Below are 22,220 nucleotides of genomic sequence, written 5' to 3' on the forward strand. Positions count from 1 at the left end.
GCTCCCACACACAACCCCCTCCCATTTGCCATGCTTGCTGGCAATAAACTCAGACAAAAGAGTGTAGGTGACCTGTCATGTAGCACTCATGTCTGGAGAACACACATGGAGCTAAAAGATGCTCAGAGCTGACACTGGGCTGATAAAGCGATGATGGTGGTGGTGGGAAGACCCAAAAATTAAAAAAATGTGTCTAGAAGTAGATAACAAGGTGAGAAGAAATCAGAACTGGGAGAAAGATAACAGGACAGGAAGAAGATGAGAGGGGAAGGGCAGGAAGGCCCAGAGACAGTAAGAGTAAGGAAAAATAAGAAGGAATTAAGAAGAGCTTGAGAAACATTTGACCCATAGCCACAAGGCCAAAATGAAAAAAAAAAAAAAGTAACTGTTGGGTTTTTTTTTTCTTCATGTTCACAGAATTTCCCTTTATTGTCTTTTCCAGCTTGGATTTAAATGGTACATTTGTTCTAAAATTAAAGCAACAGTACAATAATTTGTATCTGGTTTTCAGGCATGGTTTTGAAATGAATGAACTGAAACACTAAACTTACTTTCTTTTTTAAAATTCAGGAGGAGCCCCTGAGTTCAGCCAGGGCTGACCAACGGCCACAGTTGTCCTCAAACTGCAGCTTTTGATGTAGGTAGACTTCAGTCTCCAAGGTCCGAGCTTAGAGCTCTCATCATTTCTTCCCACCCCCCGGCCATATTATTTTTACCTTTACACTGGGAAGACTAAGATAAGCAGGTTTTGACCTTGCCTTAATTAGGTGCCTGTTATTGGTATAATCAAGACAGAAAAAAAGCAGAAATGACTGCATGATATTACATCGGTAGTTCTGTTTATACACTACAGAATACTACAGGGCACAAACCACTAAGTTTAAAATGCCACATGAAATAGCTAATACAAAAGTGAATGCCAAAAAGTCAAAACAAAAACATTTTTAAAGATTAATAGATTGTTCAATTATATATTGATTGCATTCGTTACATGAATTACTGAATTTAAATGCTGTCTGGTTTGGCATCAATATCTGGTTTTCAAAAGAAATTACGTTTATGGAAAAGTTGCTATCATTACAGAAATAGTGAGTGAAATGGCCTGTTTGATATTTTTTTCACTTGACCTTCCACTAGGTAGACAGGAGCATATGTTCATATTAAAATCCCTCCATTCAGATGAGCACTGGTTAGGCCACAGCTGAAATACTTGGTCCAGCTTCGGAAGGGTGTTGACAAAGGTGTGGATGCCTGGAGCAGGGGCAGGGAAGTTAATGGAGAACCATAAAACTCATCAGAAGTCTAGAAAAAAAAAGATCTCTCAGGAAAGATTGCAAAAATTGCATTTGTTTAGCCCAGAGATGGAAAGATTAACGGAAGGCATGATAACAGCACTCAAGTAGGTGAGGCGCTGCAACAAAGACAAAGGAATAAACTTCTCATTACATCCACTGAGGATGAAACTAGAGGTAATGGACAAGGGAAATTTGGACTAGAAACTTTGCAGGTTTTTCAGTGCCTGTGTCAAGCTGATGGTGTAACAGCCAGAAGCTAGTGGTTTAACCATTTTACTGGTGAGGATGCAAGATATTCCCACTCAAAACCAGACCAATATTCAAAAGGCTGTAGCTGGGAGCAATTACCAAAGAGGTGTCCTGAGGAAACCTGTACATGTTAATTCCCTGCTTCAAGGCTATAAAGCAGAATCTACAGGTGGTGGTGTCATATTATGTTTGTTTATTGTATATTATGTTATATTATGGTTGTTTGCGTGACCTTGGGCCTTTGCAATTATACACAAGTCATGCAGAAGTCAAAATTGCTTTCTTGCTTTGTCTTTCCACACCATCAGAAATAAATAGTATCTTTTTCCAGGAAGCAATTGATAATTCTGCCAGCCCCCCCAATGACGATAGAGCCTCCTGTAACAGCTGCTCCAGCAGTATCCATGCGAAGCCTGTACACTTCATCTGATGTTTTGTCCTTTCTGGAGAAAGTTACAGCTGTCCTTGTGACAAAAGCTAGTACTGATATTCTCAGAGTTCCCAATAAATAGCTGCTGCCTGACAATGTACACAACTTGTTTACTCTTACCTTGGAGGTCTGTTGTCTATTATGTTTTCTCTTTCATTTTCATTTATTGATGCTTCACCTCTTCATTCTCTTAGCTGATCTTTCACTAGGCCCAGTGTAGTTCTTACACTTCTCTTATTTCTGTTTTCACTCCTCACCCATCTTTCTTTCCCAGTTCATGACCTTCTACCCTAAACCTGGAGATAAATTTCTTATTTCTTTTGTAATGCATTTTTGTGCAAAGTTTCGCGCATCCTCCAAAGAAAAAAATGTGGTTTGCCTAGATGAGAAGTTCATCTCCCATCAACCAGTCATCGCACAAACACCACCCCTATGTGTGGAGAGCAAAAACAAGTCTTAGGCACTCCTTGAACCCTACTCAAGCCCTCCAAACAGTACTCAAGTGCACCCAAATACATTAATTTAGGGATCAAACTTAAGTTTTAATTCCTGATGTAGAAATGGGCCTTCTACATGGGCCTTCTACCTGGTGAAGTTTAGCATTTAGGTGCTCTTGGCCTTTCCTCCTCAGTAATGTTTTGTGGAGGCCCAGGTTGCACTTCCAGCCGAGGATGAGAAGGTAGAAGCAGTGTTTAGGAAACCCAGGCTCAGTTTCCTGCACAGCTTCAGGGTAATACTCTGCCAAAATACATATAAAGATGCTTTAAAGTAGCTGCCACTAATGGTTATGGCTGGTTTGTAATGATACGGTGCTGGCCAGTTCTCCAAGGATCTACCCGACTTCTTGCATGTCTGTGGCATCCACGCTGCAGTCTTGTGCTACCATAAATAGTATGTGAGCTTGCTGGTTTACAGCTCTCCTGGATATATCATCGCAAATAAGATAAATAGCTACAACAGCAGAGTAGAGATTACTCTATCCTCCCTGGAATGTCTATGTAGAACAATACAGTTTAATTAGTTTAGGTGGAGCTTCTGGAACTTAATCTGCCTCATTCAGGTCAGCTTGAGTATTTCTATGCATTTTGCCATGTAGACACTCCCTGTGTCCCATTTTCCAATCGATAAAAGAGGAGTAATAGTACGTTCTTATTTTCTAGAGGACTACAAACTGCAACACACAATGGCACCACATGCTAGCATTAATGGAATTATGCAAGAAACAGAGATATTTGCAGGTCAAGATCTCAACTGCATCTGCAGTTTTTATCATTTGGATCTTCCAAAATAATAATATGGATACAAGCTGCAACATTGGCATTTGCAACCAATCTCAGCTTTTTCAATATTTTGCTTTGTCTGAAGCATGTGTTCAGTGCAGAATCAACCCTCTGAAAATACTACAGAAATCTGTAGTGTAGGACAGAGCAGGGAAAGGGATTAATTTTAGATAACTTGTTATTTCAGTCCTCCCTTTGCATTTCTGCAGTTTATTTTATTTCCACTACATACAGCTTTTTCCCCCCACATTCTAATTGCACAAATAAGAGCTACCTAATACCAAGAGAAATTCATTGCCATGAAATCTGCAGGTTCAAGACAGGCATGTTTCTAAGAGCAGAGGGGTTTATCTACAGTGTTTCAATAAATCTTAAGAACAGTCATCCCTGTAGTATTTTCAATTTAATCTGGAGTATTTTGTTAAGACTGAAATCGTGATATGAAACTTCCCAAAAATCAAAAAACAGTGTTGAATTGTGGTCATAGGTTAGTCACTGGTTGGCTAAAAATGACTAACCCATACTATGCAAATTATTTAGAAAACCAGCAAGCACTGCAAAAAATCTTAGAGGAAGCATAGATGCTTCCAGATCACAAAAACTTCCATTTGGGATGTACTGTTAGAAGAGGCTTATGTGCAATTTTAACAGTATTGTTGGAAACCAGCAATTCCTTTCCTCCTATTCAAAACCTGTAAGATCACAAATACAAAATCTATAAATTAAACATTCCAGAATTAAAAAAAAATAATAAAATATTAAAAGCCTGCAGATATTTTGTTCTAAAAGAATTAATTTGATAAAAGTAATAGTCTTTCTAGTACATTTAATTCTTAAGGACTCATACTTTAAATCTTTCCTCTATTGTCATATAAGCTAGATTTTAAGTGGGAATCAAGGTTCTGATGGAATCCAGTGAATGCCTGGAGCTGATAACAGTGCGTAGTAAAGGATGTTAAATTAAACAAAGCCATTTGCAAACTTCATGAATTTGAAGGAAACTGAAAGAAAAATACACAACCTTCATGTCTTCGTATTTCTTCAGTATGCTAAAGCAATACACAAGGCATGGCATGCCTCACATACATTCAGATGTGTTTGTAACAGTATCTGCACACAGCTATTCACGCTGTGATAGCACTTGGTGAAAGGAAAGCTGTGTCCCTAATAACAGTCCCATGCTGGATCGCCGCCACTGCAATATCATCACGAGTCAGAATTGCAAAGTGTTTTTCCAGCCTGGTCTCACAATGTTTTTGCACTTCTGCAAACGCTCTTAACGCAGCCTCCTGCAACATAAGCCATTTTCCTCCTCAGGATTTTCTCCATTGTGAGTATCTTACAACAGCAACTGTTCAGGGTCCACATAGTCCTTCCAAAGTTACACTGGTCACGTTTAAGGTGAACCCCTGTGAGATGTGGTCAGATATTACAGGCAATGTTAAAAACCATAAGGCAGGGAGAGAGGCCGTGTTCTTTGCTGCCTGATGCCAACCAGCTGGAAGCCTGTGACTCCCACTGCCTAGGGAGGTGGGAAACCACCTCCCGTTTGCCAAGCTGTTACCTTCCTTTCAGTCACGCCTGTCTTCAGCGGCAAACTGAAAACATGCTATACAAATCCTACACGTTGAGATCTTACATTTAAATTCAATTTTCTACTTTTCCACTGTAGTTTCTGGTCCTGGTTTGCAGGCTGGTGTCACAGGACAGAGATGACCTGCTATAAAAGAGTTGGAAGAAACATGGGCAGGAGCATCAGGGAAGACACCAAGGCAGGAAGGAGAAGCTACTGGGCTGGAAGGGCATAGCACCCTCCCTGGAGAAAGCAAAAGCACCTGAAAACAGGAGACAGAGGAAGACATTAGGGAAGGGAGAGCATAAATGCAAAGCCCTGTAGCTGCAAAGGGAGACAGGGACAGGCTGCTCTTGCAAGGCCTGGGAATGGACAGCAGCAACTGGGGCAACACGGGACTTTGGCTCTGCAGAGGAAACGCAAACCGGGCAGGCTGGAGGCACCCACAGCAAGAGCTGAGGAGAGGAAGGAAAGGGAGGGAACTGCCACAATTTCTCCAGCAGGGAATGGGGAGAAGGCAGGAAATGCAGCTTTGGTGCCGGCAGCGCCCCAGTGCTCCTCCTGCTCACTCAGGCGTGTGGCTAGCATGACCCAACACCAAGCACTAGCAGAGAGCTGCTGGGAATTACCAATTCCCCAAGCAAACAGTGCTGTTTCCACAAAGCCTGCTCAAAGCACCCGGCAAACAGCTCCTGCATAGGTAGCCACCACCCAGAGAAATACTGAAAAAGAGCTGCCAAGGACTAGCCTCAGTTAACATGGCTGTAGGTTGTTGAGGGCTCCCCCTCAACAAAAATAGTAATGAGAAGAGTTGGATGAGTGACCCTGTGTTTTATCAAGTATCTGAAACAACCCAAGCACAGCATGCTTTGCCTCTGTGTGTGTGTGGACATAGAAATCTGGGCACTTACCAGCCAGTTTCATGGTTTCTTTTATTGACTCAGAAGAAACGCAAACTCCCTATCAAGGGCTTTTAATCACAAGCTTTCTCAATGCATTTTCTGCTCCTACATAAAGCATAGTGGATATCTTTATTACTGTGTCTTACAGAGGGATGAGCACATTGTTTGCACTCCATAAAATAATAAATGTGCTCAGCATGCTCATCAGCACTCCAGCCTGCCTTGGACAAAGGCTCCAAGCTCTGCACTTCTCTTTATTTAAACCTGTTAAACCTATTTAATAGGTTTTAATTAAACCCTTTAAAGCTATTTAAACCACCAGATTGTCACCGTTCGATGGTGATATATTTGTCTGTCCATGTGTAAGATAAAAGGTAGGAGTTACTAAGGGTTATTTTATGGTATGAAAAACAAACTGCCACCCCCCTTGCGTTAGTCATGCTAAATCAATTTGAAAATGTCTTTAATGGGTGCAGTTTTATATAGAAAGAGCTTTTTACATATTGTGCATTGCCGAGTAGAACAAGAAAAAGAGAGGAGAGCCCCTTCCCCTGCAACAGGAATGAACAGGAGCGTTGGTGTAAGTCACCCCCACCCAGAAGGTGGAGAGAAAACTACATCCTTCTCCGGGTAATGCTTACAATGCTTTTTCCTTACCATGCTATTTGCAAGCCTATTTTTGTTTCCCAGGAAAGAGTGCGTTTGGGTAGGGCAGGCATAAAACAGCCAGAGGGGAAGCTGAGCCCAGGTCAATCGGTAGCTCTCCTTTGCAACGTGCTGCAGCAGTCACTAAAATCATAGTTCTTCTACTCTATGTTTGTGATCCAAATGCATCTCCAGCAACATGACTAATTGTATAATTCAGGAAAGGGTCACTGCAGTGTCTGCTATGATGTATTTATTTCTAGCATATCCGGAATCAGCCTAGACACCCATTTCAGCCACACCCGCCCATGCCACTCTGTTCCTGACAAAGCTCTGAAAGCCTCTGGAGCATCAAAAAACCTGTTCCCATCAGAAAACTTCTGTGGAAACACTGTAAATTGCTTCTATAATTAATGTAATTCCATGCTTAATGAGTCTCTCTTCATCTTTTCCACATTGCCTAGAACAAAGGTTAAATGGTACAGAATATCCCAAAGGGAAAGTCCAAAATGGGCTTTGCAAGCCCAAAGTAGAGTACAGTCTCACTGGAGTTACATTATATGCAAGGACGAAGGATATACTTTGAAAATATCTGGTTGCTGCAGCTGGCACATATAGCTGATGAAGACCTCCTTGTCTGCAAGTATCCTGCCAAGCTGATTGAATACTCATGTTATTCTGAATTTCTACCAATGTGATACAACAGATAACAACTGCTAAGCTCAAATATGAAACTGAAATGCTCTTCTCACATGCTTTATGTTCCAAAGTATTCATATTAAAAATCCAAAGTTGTTACTAGGAGAACACTTGAAGCAGAGGGTCAGCACTGAGGACCTACACTGTCAAAGAGCGGTGGGAACTGCTGCAGTAGCCATGCCAGCACCCACACTGATAACCAGCTTCCTAGTGGAGCAGAAAGCAGACCATATTCAGGATGCTCAGGCTTGTCAAAACCCCGGGTCCCAGTCAGTGTACTGGGAAGTCATGGTGAGCTGGGAGCTGATCATCTCATGTTGGTGAACAGCTACAGACATCACTTGTACTTTTATTGGCAATTAGCGTAATTTTATTCCCCATGACAATTACAACTACTGTGAATGAGTTGTTCCATTCCTACTCAAACCCCTCTGCTCTTCTTCTCCCTTGGCCATTTTTTCCATAAATGACCAATCTCCATTTTCCATTTTGCCCCTGAAAACAGTATTTCCTGCCAGTTCTTGGAAATGCAAGGTGAAAGCAATTAGGGAGGAAGCAGACAGTGCACTACAAGAAAGTGTCACTAAGTCAATAAGATAAATTGTGCACTAGTTCACCTAAATTCAACAGCATTAAGATGCACTAGCCACATGACTCCATTGGCACAGGGAATGGCATGTAAAGGGAAATAATGGCTTCCTCTGAAGCAATTTGAACTAGACAGGGTAAAATGAGCAGAGAACCAAAAAACAGTCCTGCAGTGGGAGGTTTTTGCCTCTAATACCTTTGCTGTGTCCTCCCCTTCCTGTCATTAGCACATCTCGGGGATTGGGTTATTTGGCATTGATCTCCAAGTTCTTCCAGTTGTTACATGTTGGAAACTACTCTAGCGAGTTGTTGCAAGTGAAGCCCAACAGTTTGGTAAGTACACTTGCTGCCTTCTGAACCACAGCAAATATATTAATACTCTTATAAGAAAAAAACACCCTAAAGGGAGACTAAAGCTGTTCTACTGTAATAGCCTTTCTGGACAGCCAGCTTTTGGGGTTGGCTACAATTTCCAAGATCTATGTGTTTCATGGCAAAGCAGAGTTAAATTCCACAGGATGTCCAGAAAGCTCCATAATTCAAAGAATTCAGTAGTTTGCAGAAAGAGATTTTAACAGTCCTGTGCAGAAATTAATTAACTACAATCGAATTGCACGCTGGCCCCAAAGGTTTCTTTCAACGTGCCACAGACTTCTGCCTTTATGACCATCTGTAGCAGTCAAGAGGAAATGAGGTTTGGACAACTTGGTAGGAGTTTCAGAGAGTCTGTAAATTCCTGGGCAGAAAAAAAGCCCAAATTTTGGCTTTTGAGGACTTTGCATAGCAGTATCATGTCCAAAGTTGCCCCTCTCTACCAGAGACAGGGAGCATTTGGGGGTGAAAACATTTGAATTTCTCATTTCTTGCCAGAGCAATCCTCAATTTTTTGCCATTTCACCTAGTAGTGTTTGGTGATACTTTTGCTTCCACAGCCTTTGAATGAGTTCACAAACACTGATATTTACATCATCTATATTACTGTGATATATGACCCATGCTGAGATGAGGAGGGGTAATTCATCTGTCAAAGAAAGATGATTCCAGACTGTCCTCGTACTGGGATAGATAGCACCACATGCACTAACACTTAGAAGGTTATCAACACTATGTTTCAAATAAAAGCCTAGACTCAACGTTGAGCATGTGAAGAAGTGGGAAAACTAGTAAAACATGAAGGAATATATGGGGCTCTGATCACTTCAAATAATTATCATGCAATGAAAACATGCCTCAACAAATAAGTAAGGTGTTTTACAGAGGAAAATAATGTGAATCCTTGGCCAGGAATGTTAGTAAATCTCCTGGCACTGTTTTCCTCAGACTAACTAAAATCCAAAGCTTTTGCCATTCTGATGAGTTGTTGCCTCAATAGCCAAACCTGTCAAGCCCAAATACAATATTAATCTCCTGCTAAAGATTATGAAAGGAGAAATCTGCAGGAAGCATAAGCATCTCATTAATATAATCAGGGATTTAATTGATTTAACCCTAAAGTTTTGATTACACTGACACTCCTCAAACCAAGTACCAGACTGAGAAATCATGGCGTTAAGACAAACTGAATGTGCTTTTTAGAATGATTACATATCGTAGAAATCTTCAGACAGCAAGGCTGGTGTAGTGCTCCCATCCTGGCAAAACATGTAATTTCATTCTAGTGGTAAGACAAGGCAGAAAGGTTGCAGTGGATAAATATGATGCAAAACTACGTGCCACTTGCTCTGCAGTTTCAGCAAGCTGAGATGCATTGCTATCTACAACATGCAGCTAACACCCAGGAGCATGTTAGTGCCATTGGAAAGGAGAGATTAAAAATTGTTGTATAAACACTCTATTGATAAATAGGCTGGGATTTTCACCTGTACCCAAGTCAGGCAAGCATCCACTTTCCACATAAAAGCAGTCAGAATATCCTTGCCCTGTTACTAGCTTGAAACATAACCTTTGGAGCACTAGCTAGTTAATCTGGCCTGAAAGGGGCCGTTGTCTAGCCTGGCAGCCAAGAAAAAAATTATTTGGAATTAACGTGACCCTGCCAGACCAGGCTCCAGTACATGTGTGGGTGGCATCAGAGGGCCTCTTAACCCCTTTCTACCTCTCCTGCAAGGGGACAACACCCCAGCAGATCACACCTGCTGAATTTTGTTCCCTTAGAACCATTATAGCATCAAGTGATCGTCAGAGCACAGCTTTCTCACATGGGGAAGTAGGTTCAGAAGGCACAGCATAGAGATAGTGTCACATTAAATTGTGTCAAACCACTTTTTCTATTGCAGGTAGGTCTGGCTGATACAGTGTGCTGCTGTTAGGGCATCTAAGGACCCACTTTCACAAGATGAATGCCAAGGTATCACTACCTGATAGCTCAGGTGCTGGGACAATGATGGTGGCTTGCGTGGCAGGACATGGTGTGACTAAGGGTTTTGACTCTTCTGTTTAAATCTGGGACACCTATTTTTAGAGTGCTACCTGAAACCAAAAGTAAACGTTTGTCTTCTAGGGGAGCCAGGTCTTTAATTCTTGACTTGTATTTGGAAGTAACAGCTGCTACACACACAAATCCAACATTGTCTCTCTGTTTACAGAATTGCAAAATAAAACCATTAAAGGGTCTTCTTTGAGTTTTCAGAAAAAAAAATCAGCAAAAAATACAAACAAACACCCCCCCCCCCCCCTTCATGAAGAACACAAGTAATAAGGATGTCTTTCCCATATGATTTTACTGTGGGGCCTTACTCATCTTCAGACTGTGAAGTTAGCCTGGCTACCAAATGGTACCAGTTAAAAATACTCCCTTCCCTAGGTTAAGAGTTTCTTAAAGATTATTTTTTTATTTGTATTTTTGCAGGTTTTTCACACAGGACTCAGATGTATAAACAATTGGAGACCAAATTCAAGGTCCTTTCCTATTTAGAAAAAACCCACAAAACCAACCCAAAACATAAGCCTGAGCAGATCTTTTTTCCTAATTTATAAAGGAGTAAAGATAATAAGAAATCTAGGTTTTAATACAGATAAAAGAGAAAGCTAAATAAAAGAGAAAACATTGAGGTAAATTTTCAGAAGAGACAACCATTTGTTGGGCATGTTATATGGCATTATGTATTCTCAGGTTTGGAGCCGAATGCTGCAGGCAACTTGCCCTTCAAATTCAGTTTCCATTTATTTTGGCTGCAAATCATGATCTCCTTATCAAGCAGGTATCAAGCCATCTGCTTCTATCCTCAGTAAATGCAATAAACCTGCATTCGGGTTTGGGGCTAGAACAAGGAGTTTTCTTCTGTCCAGTAATAAATACACCTCGAAAATCCATTAGGCAAAACTGACCCAGTATAAGAAAGCTCCAATAAATGAAAGGAATGTGGCAGTGGGGGTGGGGGGTGGGGGGGAAGAACAAACGAACGAAAAAAATCTGTACAGGAACAAAAAACTCAAAGGCTATGGTAAGCTCCAGCACTACAATTTGATTTTTGAGAAAACTAGTCTTGCAAACTGCTAGGAATGGCAGAAACACACAAAACACTTTTTTTTTTTTTTTTCCTTCACAACAGGCAAACTCTCAAGACATTTAAAGTTTGGGTTCCAGCAAGCTAAAGGTGTGAAAAAGCAGCTGGTTATCTAAAGCCTATTCACATTTCTCAAATTTTCAGAGATGAGACAACAATTTGACTGTGACAGCCTGTGCCTTACTGGTCTCTCCCAGAGCACAGCCATGAATAAATAACCCAGAATGAGGGGAGACCATGCTCAAAAGCTTTAACGGCTAAAAAAAGTTTCGTTAGTATTTAATTCTAAAAATTAATTTTTTAAAAGACTTGAAGGCTTGTGAGCTGAGAGCACAGAAGATGAAAAGGAAAGGGCTATCCATCTCCTCTAGTTAACATCGATAAGAGTAGAGTTCAGGCAGCTGCAAATGTACATAATCACTACAGGAGCCCTGGTTTAGTGGAACTTTTCTCAAGCTATCAGCCTGGGAGCCGGGATTAATATGCTGTGTCGTAGGGTTGGGATGATGTCCCTGGCTCCATAGTATCCCCTTAATGGGGAGGGGGATTGGGAAGCACATAAATTAGGGTTGATCCACCGTGTAATGGAACAGCTTCAAATGGCTTCAGTGGCCTTTGGAGCAGGCTATCAATGCCAAGATTTGTTCCTACCTTTCCAAAATGGAAGGTACCCTTGTTTTTTTGTAGTGCCATCAATTTTGATGAGAGCACTCTTGGAGAAAGGTATTGCTCGCTGTCAACAGGGGTCACTAATCAGATGTTAATAAACTCAGCCACTGTACGTCTACAACACGAGACAGTACATTCCAGCTCCTACATTTGAGCGCATAACCTGAACGCATCCAGACTGATGCTAAGAGGAGCACAACCTCACTCTTTTCTGCTATACTTTCTGCAAGAAAGAGACCTGAGCACCTGAGTGAGAAGGAAGCTGTGGTGTGCTACAAGCACTTTGCGGAGGACATCTGCTATGCCATGTAGCAATAGCCATGCTGTTATTACAAGGCCAGGGCACAGGAAGATGTAACCTTTAAGCACTTGCATTATAAGCACATGCCAATTCCTCTCCCCTCATGTTTTAGAAGAACAAACTTCACCTTTACACATTTTAAAAGTAATTACATCTTAATGCAGACTCAAGAGCATTTATATTTGATTACTATTGTTTGGCAATATATTCTTTGATCCATTCCGGTGCTGTCTGTTGTTTAAAGCTGGAAATGCTATGAACCAACCCAGAAAGCATTTCTATTTGAGATACATTTTGGAGCAGGTAAGAATGAAGGGCGATATGCCTGGAGGACTGAACACCTTGAGATGAGCATGAAGGAACCCCTGCTTTAAGCATGTCCTTTAGCTCTCAAAGGGTTGAGAAAAGCCTCAAGAGGAAGGACAAGTTTTCAGGAGGCTATTGGCCACCACATCTGTACATAACTGAGCCTCTAGTAATTTGCTGACAGAGGGTAGACCCCACCAAAACATTAGGGACTTCTGAGGATGCAAGATCCCAGGATGAATTAGGAAATTACCAAGAAAGCACCACCAGCATACAGGCTGAAGACAAGGCATGAAATTTGGAAGCCCCACAGGAGACTTGGTACGTTCTTTACTAAGCACAATGGAAATATCCTTGTCCACTTCTGTATGATTTACAAAAGATACAAAGACAAGCAGCTGGTGTGTATTATGTGAAGAGGCTGCAAGCCCACATGTTACTTGTCTTGATAAGCTTTGAAGACAAACTACCCCAAAACCTGGAGGAGGGAGTATTAAAACACCAGGGTGTGATTTGACCTTCTTTAAATTTTACTGAGCATAATTTAAAAATACTAAAAGTGTTTCTAAGCAACTGGAGAAACGTCTTGCTTCTGGCTCCAATGCTCAGAAAAGGGAGACTTGAGCATGAGAGAAATTGGTGTCAGCCTCCTTACCATCCGTTGCTCTCTTCAGATTATAAAATCCTGCTGTCACAGCCCAGATGTCCAGAACACTTTAGAGACCACAAACAGTGGAAATCCAAAGACTTTGGTCCAGCCTCATATAGCAGACAATAAAACTGTTTCTGTCTTAACATGTCAATGCACGGGATAGCCTGAAGGAAGCTTGCCCAGATTATGTACTTTTACTTTCACAAGGTAGAGGCATACTCCAGATTTCCCCACACACATTTTTCATCTTCTACTGTGAATTTACCAACAGAACTTCACTACTGTGTCTACCTTGCAATAAAGCATTAAAAAAAAAAAACTTTTACAGAACCAAAATTGTTCAGAGCAAACGTATCCTATATAAAATTTGCTTATTCACTGTCATCAGTTCTTCCCTGCTCATATCACGCAGAGGAGGGAAAATCCTTTTTAAAGAAAGGATTGTATAAAATTGACAGAATTCCTCCCACCTTTGCATTTTGCTTTCTGATAAGCTTTATGGACTGTTGTGTTAAATATGCTTCTTTTGATCCAACTCCACTTTGCTTTTCAGAAGTTGTGAAATTAAAGGTTTAACAATGACAGGAAGGCTATTTTTACTAGGAGTAGCAGACAGAGAATAAATAGTACCTCAACACAGACTTTCAGGGCTTGTACTTACTTAACATAGTTTTAAAAGCAGTTCTTTCTGTGGCACAATCTTATTTTTAATCTTCTTTATTGATTTTTTTTTCCCCTAACAGCAGTGAGCCCAAGCAATAGCATAAGCTACACCACAAAAGACATTTCTAGATTTTAACACGTAATCTGAGCAAGAGTTGATTACCTTTTTTTAGATCATTTAATCTAGCATTATCAATTTTTTAACTTCTGATTCATAAAATCCCTTACAGACAATCTATAGGCATTTGTGGAAGCTTTGGTTATAAATATTCACTCCAGAGAGCCAGCAAATGAAAGTACAGATAAAAAGCAGATTTGACTTCAAATGTATCTTTTGACAAAGGTGATGATATACTCTAGCCCTTGTTACAGTTTTTTTCACCCTGTCAGGTTTTACTAGTTAATTCCACTTTAAAAGCATGATTTTTCAAGCTGAAGAATAATGAAGACAGCAGTTCAGTGACCATGTGAACACCACAAAGTTTGATTAAATCTGTGCATTTGAGAATAATTTTTTAAAGACATTGCACTCAGTAACTAAATCACCCCTAGGCTTGCATCCCTCGTTATTTGACACTCAATAAATGCCGTAAGCCCCTGTATCTTTGGGGGCAAAACTAAGATAATTTCTGAGATATACCCTTGGCTAAACATATTGCTGGTATGGTGCCAGGGAAATGCATCAGGATAGATTTGATTTGCAAGAGCAGTATTTACAAAATCTGACAGACATTTCAATTCCCCCCTTAAAGACATCTCTACAAAAGATGCTTTATTTCAAAGAAGAAAAATAGAACAGAAAACCTTTGTAAATATACCTCTGCTTTTAACTCCTCTCAGACTGAGGAGCTTCATGACACCTAGAAAGAGAGCTGTCACAAAAATACAATGCAGGAAAGTTTTTCACAGAACACATATAACTCAACCACCAGTTAGTACCTTCTTCTCCTCCAACACACAGTCTTTCAATCACTGAACTAAAAAGACAAAAAAAAGGCATCCAGCTACTGACAGCTAAGCTTTTGCTCACAAAACACCCCACAGATGTTACAAGTCTATCCAAAAAAGCCAAAGAACTTACCTCCTACAGTGCAAACACAGAGTACAGCTAGGAAAAAGGCAGCAATCCCCAGGAGCTTCATGCTTGGTGGTGGTGGTGGTGGTGATGGTGGTGGTGTCAGCTCTCCCCTACACAGCTGGGCAGGGAGTGCTCTCTCACTCTGAGGCAGGCCTTAATTACTCCATGGAAAAAGGTGTGTAGAGACTGTGCCTAGTCACTGCCCATTCCTGCTTATTTTGGGGACTTTGATAAAGAACAGGAGGAAACACAACATACTCCCTCTGGGAGTTCAGTACGGAGGAGATTTATTGTTTCAGTCCTTACAGGAACTCCTTTTCTTTGGCAGTGAACTGTGTTTTTGTTAATACATTATTTTGTTCTTCTTTGGCCACGAGGTCAGGAAGGTTTTTGAACAGAGCCAAATCTTTCTTTAGAATATGCTATACATCACCAACTTTCATACCGTAGCTGGAGATACTTTTAAAGGGGACATTTATGAGCAGTGAGGGAGCCCAGATAGTGGGGAATAATGCAGCCAGGAACAGAGAAGCAAAACAAGGAACAGGAGCCCCCACCTGACTCTTTTTTGTGTTGTGTAAAGTGGCCTTGGTGAAAATCACAGCTGCTTCACGTTAAAGGCAGAGAGAGTGCCTCCTGAGAGACCTGCCATCCTGCAACCCAGAGGATGAAAGAGGCCACTAGCACAAGGCAAGGAAGTGACTCCAGCAAGGTGCCCCAGCAGGGAGAGGCTCTGGGGTCCGCAGAGTTAGGGCTGGGGTGTGTGTGTTTTTTTCCTTTAAATGAAAACTGGGCCTCTTTTTTTTTTTTTTAAATTTGAAAAGTTGCAACTAGCCTTGACTGCGTCTGCTCCATTAGTAATGGAAAGAGTTGTTTATTCTTCTATATAGGTACTTGTCGTGCCATGGGATGGGAATACAGTCCCCAGAGTGAGCCTCTTACCTGGGCTGTAATAAGCCAGTGCAGAATCGCTCTCTTCTCCTCAGGACCTGCTGATCTGGGAAATTTTCATATCCCTCCTTCTCACAGCCATTTCTCTGACTTCTGTGGAAGAAACCCGAGCAGAGGTCTAGAGTTAAAGGCTATCAAAACACGATCTCCTAATACTCTTGTGCTCTGTGCCTTAACGATTCAAGGCAGCTGATGGCAATTAATCACAAAACTTCAACCACAAGGAGAATGCAGTGCAGTATGTTTGCTCATCTCCCTCTGTCAACTCTCAGGAAAATTTGGCAGAAAAATTGACCTCACAAACAATCTGACTTATTAGACAGTCAACCCTACTTATTGCAGTAATTAAGATTTTTTTTCTTTCCTCATGACTGTTTCTCGCTATAAGGACAAGTTTTGAAACGGCTTTGCATGCAGGAACTCCCAGGAGCTAAGCCACAGTGCTTCCAACAACAGTACTGTTTTATGCATGGGATGAGGATAAACGGCAGCAGCTCAGCATCATGTGTGGAATAACTTTTATTTAGTTAAAGAAATTACATTTTTACATCTTAAGGTTATGATGCATCCTCTGCCTACTGCAGGTGACAAAAGCTGGTGCTCAATAGAAATCAGATGGTAGACAATAAATTTCTGGCACATCATTTGGACAAACTTAGGTATTTGCATCCACAAGAGATGCAAAAACATACGTTCTCCTTAGCGAGACTGTGTTTTCACCATCATTGGAAAGGATCACACAGTAATACAAACTTGGCTCAGAGTAGAGGTGGGCCACACAATGACACTTTTGTCAAGTTGATTGGAGCATATGGCAGGGAGTTAACACCAGTGCTCTGTTTTTATGCTATTTTTGTGCCGACATAGGACCTAAAGTTAGAATGGGCTAGAAAAGCAGTAAGTACTGCAGCTGAAAGCCTTCAAGCAAAAAGATAAATCTGAACATGGAGAGTGAATTCATCCCAGGTTAGGGCTGTTTCTGATGTGATAAGAGGGACTTTAACTTTTTATTTACTGCATTGCCAAACCATCACCTGAAATGTTAATTCTGAAGAAGGATACAGAAAGGAATATTATTTTATTGACTGAAATGAAACCTCTGCAAAATCTAAGAGGCCCAAGGACAGGATCCCTTCCTTGGGTTTTGAGACCCACAGAAACTATCTGAATGCCTAAGAGAGTATTGATTTGGTTCAGTGTGTTCATCTGAGTAGCAGCATCCCAAGGAGTCCTCAGTGCACTGTTGCTGCTGCTGAAGATGATGACTGTGGTGATTACCTGCAACTCACTGAAGGCAGAAAGGGCATAAAGTGTTGCAGCCCTGTAGTAGCTACCCATATCACAGGCGCAAGTGTGGAAAAGGCTCCCCAACCTCATGCGAGGGGTTGGGGGTTGGGGGGGAGAGAAAGGGCCAAGTGTCTTTGCCTTACACCATGTCATGCAACTCAAGTTGTACCTCAGAGAGTCCTAAGGCAACTTACTGCCTCCCAGAACATCAAGAGAACTGTGCCCCTCTGAGATACTCACTAACGTCAACATCAAAGGCAGCTAACTTTTGCTAGATCAAACTTGGTGTGGATAGCAGTAGCACACAGAGTAAGGAATAGAAGGGGAGCAGCTCAAATAACTCACTGAAAGAAAAACTCTGGCCAAAGCTGAGTTGTGGCTTCTGGCTTGGAGTATCTGAGCTGCAGAAGAGAGATTCTCACAACTCTTGTCAATGGAAACATCTTTTTCCTTTAAAAAGAAATCATTTAAGGTTTTAAAAACTTCCAGCGATCTTTGTAGCAAAAGATTATTCCTCTATGTGTTCACTGAACAGAGATCTCTTTTCCTCCTTACCAGCAAAGAAGTTTTCCTTTATTGAATAAATGTTTTTCTTTCTTTCCTCAAACCAAGAAATTTAGCTTCAGTGCCAACGTGTGCTTTGTTTTATGAAAAGAAATTTGGTCATTGGTACTGCTGCCAGCTGTGGTATTACTTCCAATACTGGAATATCTGGGGTTTCACTTTGAGTCCCAGAACAAGTGACTGTGTGACAGTCTCAGTTTCCACATTTTTTCAAGAAAGATTTTAGCCCTCCTAGTTGCAGAAGAAAACTTGAAACATGACCAAAGAGCACTCTAGAGAATGAAAGGACTCTCTGTTTTAAAATACCGTTATTTTGTAGTCCAATAATGGTTGGGGTAGCCTGAGTTATATATTTATTTTTGCCAGTGTGGTATTTCATTATTAAAGGGAAATCATTTACTGCCACAGTGGATTTGCAGTTACAGATTTATTGGTCTCAGGCTGTATTTATATATTCTTTCTTAGTTCACATTGCTTGGAGCAAAACATTGCCTTTTTATGCACAGTTCTCCTATGAGGTTCAAATAATCCCCTTCAGAATTAGAGAATGTAAAAATTTTACATATCATTCAATATTCTTGAAGAACCACTGCATAAACCAGGAAATAATATGGACAGCCATGCTGCCTTGCTGTGGGCTAATGGCAATTCCAACGTAGGTGCAAAGAGTAAATTTGTCAAAGTCTTTACAAAAGCAAAACCAAAAAGATACAAAAGATGCACAGTCTTTGATGATTTACTAAAGTGAAGAAACAAACGCACTGACTAAATTTGCCAGCTTTTCCCATTGATGCTTGCTATCCCTTCCACTGATGGTTATTTTAACTCTTAACAGCAGAATGATAGAAAAAGAGCAAGCTAATCTCAAACTCCTATTCTTTTGCTACGTCTGTATTTCAGCAAATATATCTAAAGCGATATTTTATCAGAAATTACTTAAGACTTACCTGTACATTTGGTTATACTCCCAGAAGCAGGGTAAATTTAAATTGAAAAATGCACTTGTGACAGTGTAGAAACGCATCATTTAGTTACGCTTTCTGTTATTTTTAAAAGTGCTTGGTTTAGTCTATTACATATATTAAAATATTAATATAAAGTAGAATTCTACAAAACTTGAATATAGCAGTATGAAACCAAGATATTTTGATGGTCATGTATAGAAGTTACTCTGAAAATTCATGCTGAGGGACATTTTAAAATGTAGATATTTTGTTCTGAATTTCTTATGGAAGCACTGGAACATCTCAGGGAACAGAAATGTCAGTACCTGAATTCCTCTTCACACAATAATATTAAAAACATGAAAGATCAGGCTCACAAATGTATTTAAGTGCTTAAAAAACCAAGATAGCCACGTTTTCTTTGTAGCACGGAAATGCTTAAATCTCACTTATTTGATTCAGAGTCAGCCACTAATGTGAAAAAATCCACTAAATCTCTAAGTGCCTAGATGCCTTTATGTAGGCACTAAAGATCAAAATGCATTTAGGCTGTATTCAGTACTCTTTTTACAAAAGATATTTTCAAGGCCCGGTCTAATAGAATTACTGCAACTCTAGCTGTCAGGTTTGAGTATTGTTTATTTGCAGATTCTGTAAGGATATCTGTTACTGCAGAACATGTTTTTCCTACTCCTTCATACCTGGAGCTCTATGGATGTACTACAGGGAGTGAAAATATGTTTGAATATCCTCAGTTTATCCACTTACAATTGATACAAGTCAGGACCATATTTGTAGAAATGTAGTTGCCACTCTGCTAGAGTGCCAGATTTCAAAGGATGTTGTATGTTTGAGGTATTCAGTAGATACATGTCACTGTCAAAAGGGTGCAGCAAATTTACACTCCCGAGCTACCTCTGTCCATCTCTCCCTTACTGTACACTCCCATTGCTGCTGCTAGCAAAACACAAGATAGAAAGAGGGCTCTGCACTTACGTGTTTTGTGTTCCTGTTCCCAAAACTTTATTTCCATTCTGAGCCACAGTTTATTTCACCGTCTTATGGGCCTTGTGTATCAATAAAGACAGTCTCATTTTTGTGCTCAGTCCCTACTTCCTAATCCAGTAGACAATATATTTTAATGGAAGGACACCAATTTACCCTATACCTGATGACCTGGTTTATTGGCTTCAGAAGTTACTCAGATCTGGATTATGTACTTGAAAAGCTGTATTTGGCTGTTTTTTGTTGACTAGTCTCCCTGTGGATGTCCCTTGACTTTGTGAGCTCCTTGCTTGGAGTTGCAATGTGCTACTTAACAGCCAAGGTCTTTCTAAGGGCACCATTCTAGGTCCATTCTTTCTCTACTGGTGAGTTACTGATGTATAGATATTTCGACCTTGCTTGTCAGAGAGAAGCTTGAGCATAACTACAGTGGCAGAGAGAAGAAAGCTAGGGAGGGAAAGGTACCGTTGCCCCAAGTCATATGTCATGCTTAGGTATGGGGAGTCAGGAGAGCTGGGAGAGAGAGACCATAAACAATCAGTCTAGGGATATAAAAAACTTGGGCTTGCAAACTTAGAGCAAGGAACTTCATGTCATGTAAAAACTCACACAGAATGTGTTTATAGGCTTTGCATCCTGTCCTGAGCTAATGAAATGGGAAACAGTGAGTCAATCTCAGTTTCTCATGTTATTTGAAACGCATGGAATGATTATACGGTTGGCTGTCTCAGAGGAAACAAAACAGAAGTATGTGTTTGAACCATGCCTTAATTTTCCAAAAGGCTGAATAAATCCAGCCACTATCTATGCAGACATATATCTCGTCTTTGTTGTGGTAAACTGCAATGAGCTCATTCTTCTTGGGTCTGGTTAAAAAATAAGCAGCAGTATGAGACTGCAGTGGACCTCAGCACTGAAAATTAAGATGTACTTTATGTTCCAACCATACTTGTCAGTTTTCCTGGACAAGATGTTGTTGGACATTAAGCTTCTGCCGAGTTGAGTTTCTGTGGCTTCTCTTTTCCATTTGGTTTCCTCTGCACAAGCAGTGGAAAAATGTATCAGGTTTCTCGTCAGTCCCATGAGGGGATACTCTGTGCATTGGTCTGTCTAAGGTATAGTTTTTAACAGTGTCAGCTTTGTTTTCAGACCACTAGTGCCAGAAAAAGAACATCTTAGAACATTATAAAATATCTGATTATAAAGAGGTTATTGTACTAAAATACAAGTATTATAGCTTTCTCAGCAGCTAACACTATGGCTCTGCTAGTATCCCAGCATCTATTATAAACCTATGTTTTCATCCACTCATACATAAAAGGAGTCACTGAAAAAAATGTGTCCAGATTCCTCATTGCCCAGTTTTGTTTCTGTTTGTCAACACTGTGAGATTTGGGGGGCTTGGGCTACTTCTTAGAGGACCATGGGAGCTTCTGAGCTGCAGGATGTGGGGCTGGAAAAAGGGACAGTTACAGGAGATTTGGCAGCTGCACAGAATTTAACATTGGGCAGATAGAGAGTATGCAGAAACTGCCAGGCCAGCACACTAATTTCCTGCATCTCTTACTCCGTCAAGAAAGTGAGGTAAAGAGACGATTCATAATGAACAGCTTTTTCTGGAACTCATAACAAGAAGCCAGAATTCACATATTATGAATTTGAGACTAAGTTATGCTCCAAGACAATGTCTAGGAGACATTTTGTTGCACAGAGCCGCTCTAACTTAAGACAGCTTCTCTCTGCTTGGCATTTTTCCTCATGCCTTTTTTTTTTTTTCCCCCAGCTATCTACCATCTCCTCCAATCCAACTTCCAGCATTGATAGGCTTGAACTCTTTGTGGCTTAACCTCCTTATCCAGAATAGCTATTACTGCTGCTCCTCAGTGTCTGGCTTCCCAAGACTCCATTCCTTTGGTATATTTCAGACTTCCTGTTGTTGCTATCAGAATGAGTCCTGCTGGCAAGCACTTTTTGACACATGCAAAATACAATGCATGTCCAGTCTGATAAGGAAACAACGTCGCAAGAAAAGTGGGTAAAATCCCTGTGCCAAAATATACCCCTAGCATTTCAGCTTCCTAGCAGACTGCGTATCTGCCCCTTCACAGATATCATAAACATTTTCCTGTTCTCTGCATTTTTACTTCCCAATTTATTCAGCAATACAGAAGGGACTAAATGCTTTCCACAGCATGTAATAGGCAGTAAGTAGCCAACTGAAAATAAAAGCATCTTGGGCACCTGCTAAAAGCAGGTACTTCAGGTCATCCACAGATAGCTGGAAAATGTACAAAAATTTTCACACATACATGCTTTTGGTAATTTTTAATATTGCTGGACAGTTTGTTATCAGGAATGCACCAATTCACATTTATCTCCGCTTACACTCATCTAAATTTTTGTTCCAGACAGCTGGGATAAGACTAAAACTTTTTTAAGGGAAAAAAAACAACCAGGCAACAGACAAAAATGGACTACCAGAATTCTGTGCTGTCACGTACTGTATTTAGACCTGTTCAGCAGCAATGGAAAATGCTTGTAGTAACAAAAGCTGTTAATAAACTACTACATATTATACCAATCACTTTTTAAAATTAACTTTATGGTATACACTGTCATATATTTGGAGTTAT

General features: G+C 40.5%; 1 protein-coding gene across 1 annotated transcript in view; it reads right to left on the reverse strand.

Annotated features, from left to right (window-relative positions):
* Positions 1–14,900, reverse strand: part of EMCN (endomucin) — a 53,806-nt gene extending 38,906 nt beyond the window's left edge. Inside the window, exon 1 of the mRNA XM_010586197.1 lies at positions 14,840–14,900. Within this exon, the coding sequence (XP_010584499.1) occupies positions 14,840–14,900 (61 nt within the window). The remainder of the gene's footprint in view (positions 1–14,839) is intronic.
* Positions 14,901–22,220: the final 7,320 nt, after the last annotated feature.

The sequence above is a fragment of the Haliaeetus leucocephalus genome, unplaced genomic scaffold (genome assembly GCF_000737465.1).
Source record: "Haliaeetus leucocephalus isolate CR32 unplaced genomic scaffold, Haliaeetus_leucocephalus-4.0 Scaffold140, whole genome shotgun sequence".
NCBI classification, from domain to species: domain Eukaryota; kingdom Metazoa; phylum Chordata; class Aves; order Accipitriformes; family Accipitridae; genus Haliaeetus; species Haliaeetus leucocephalus.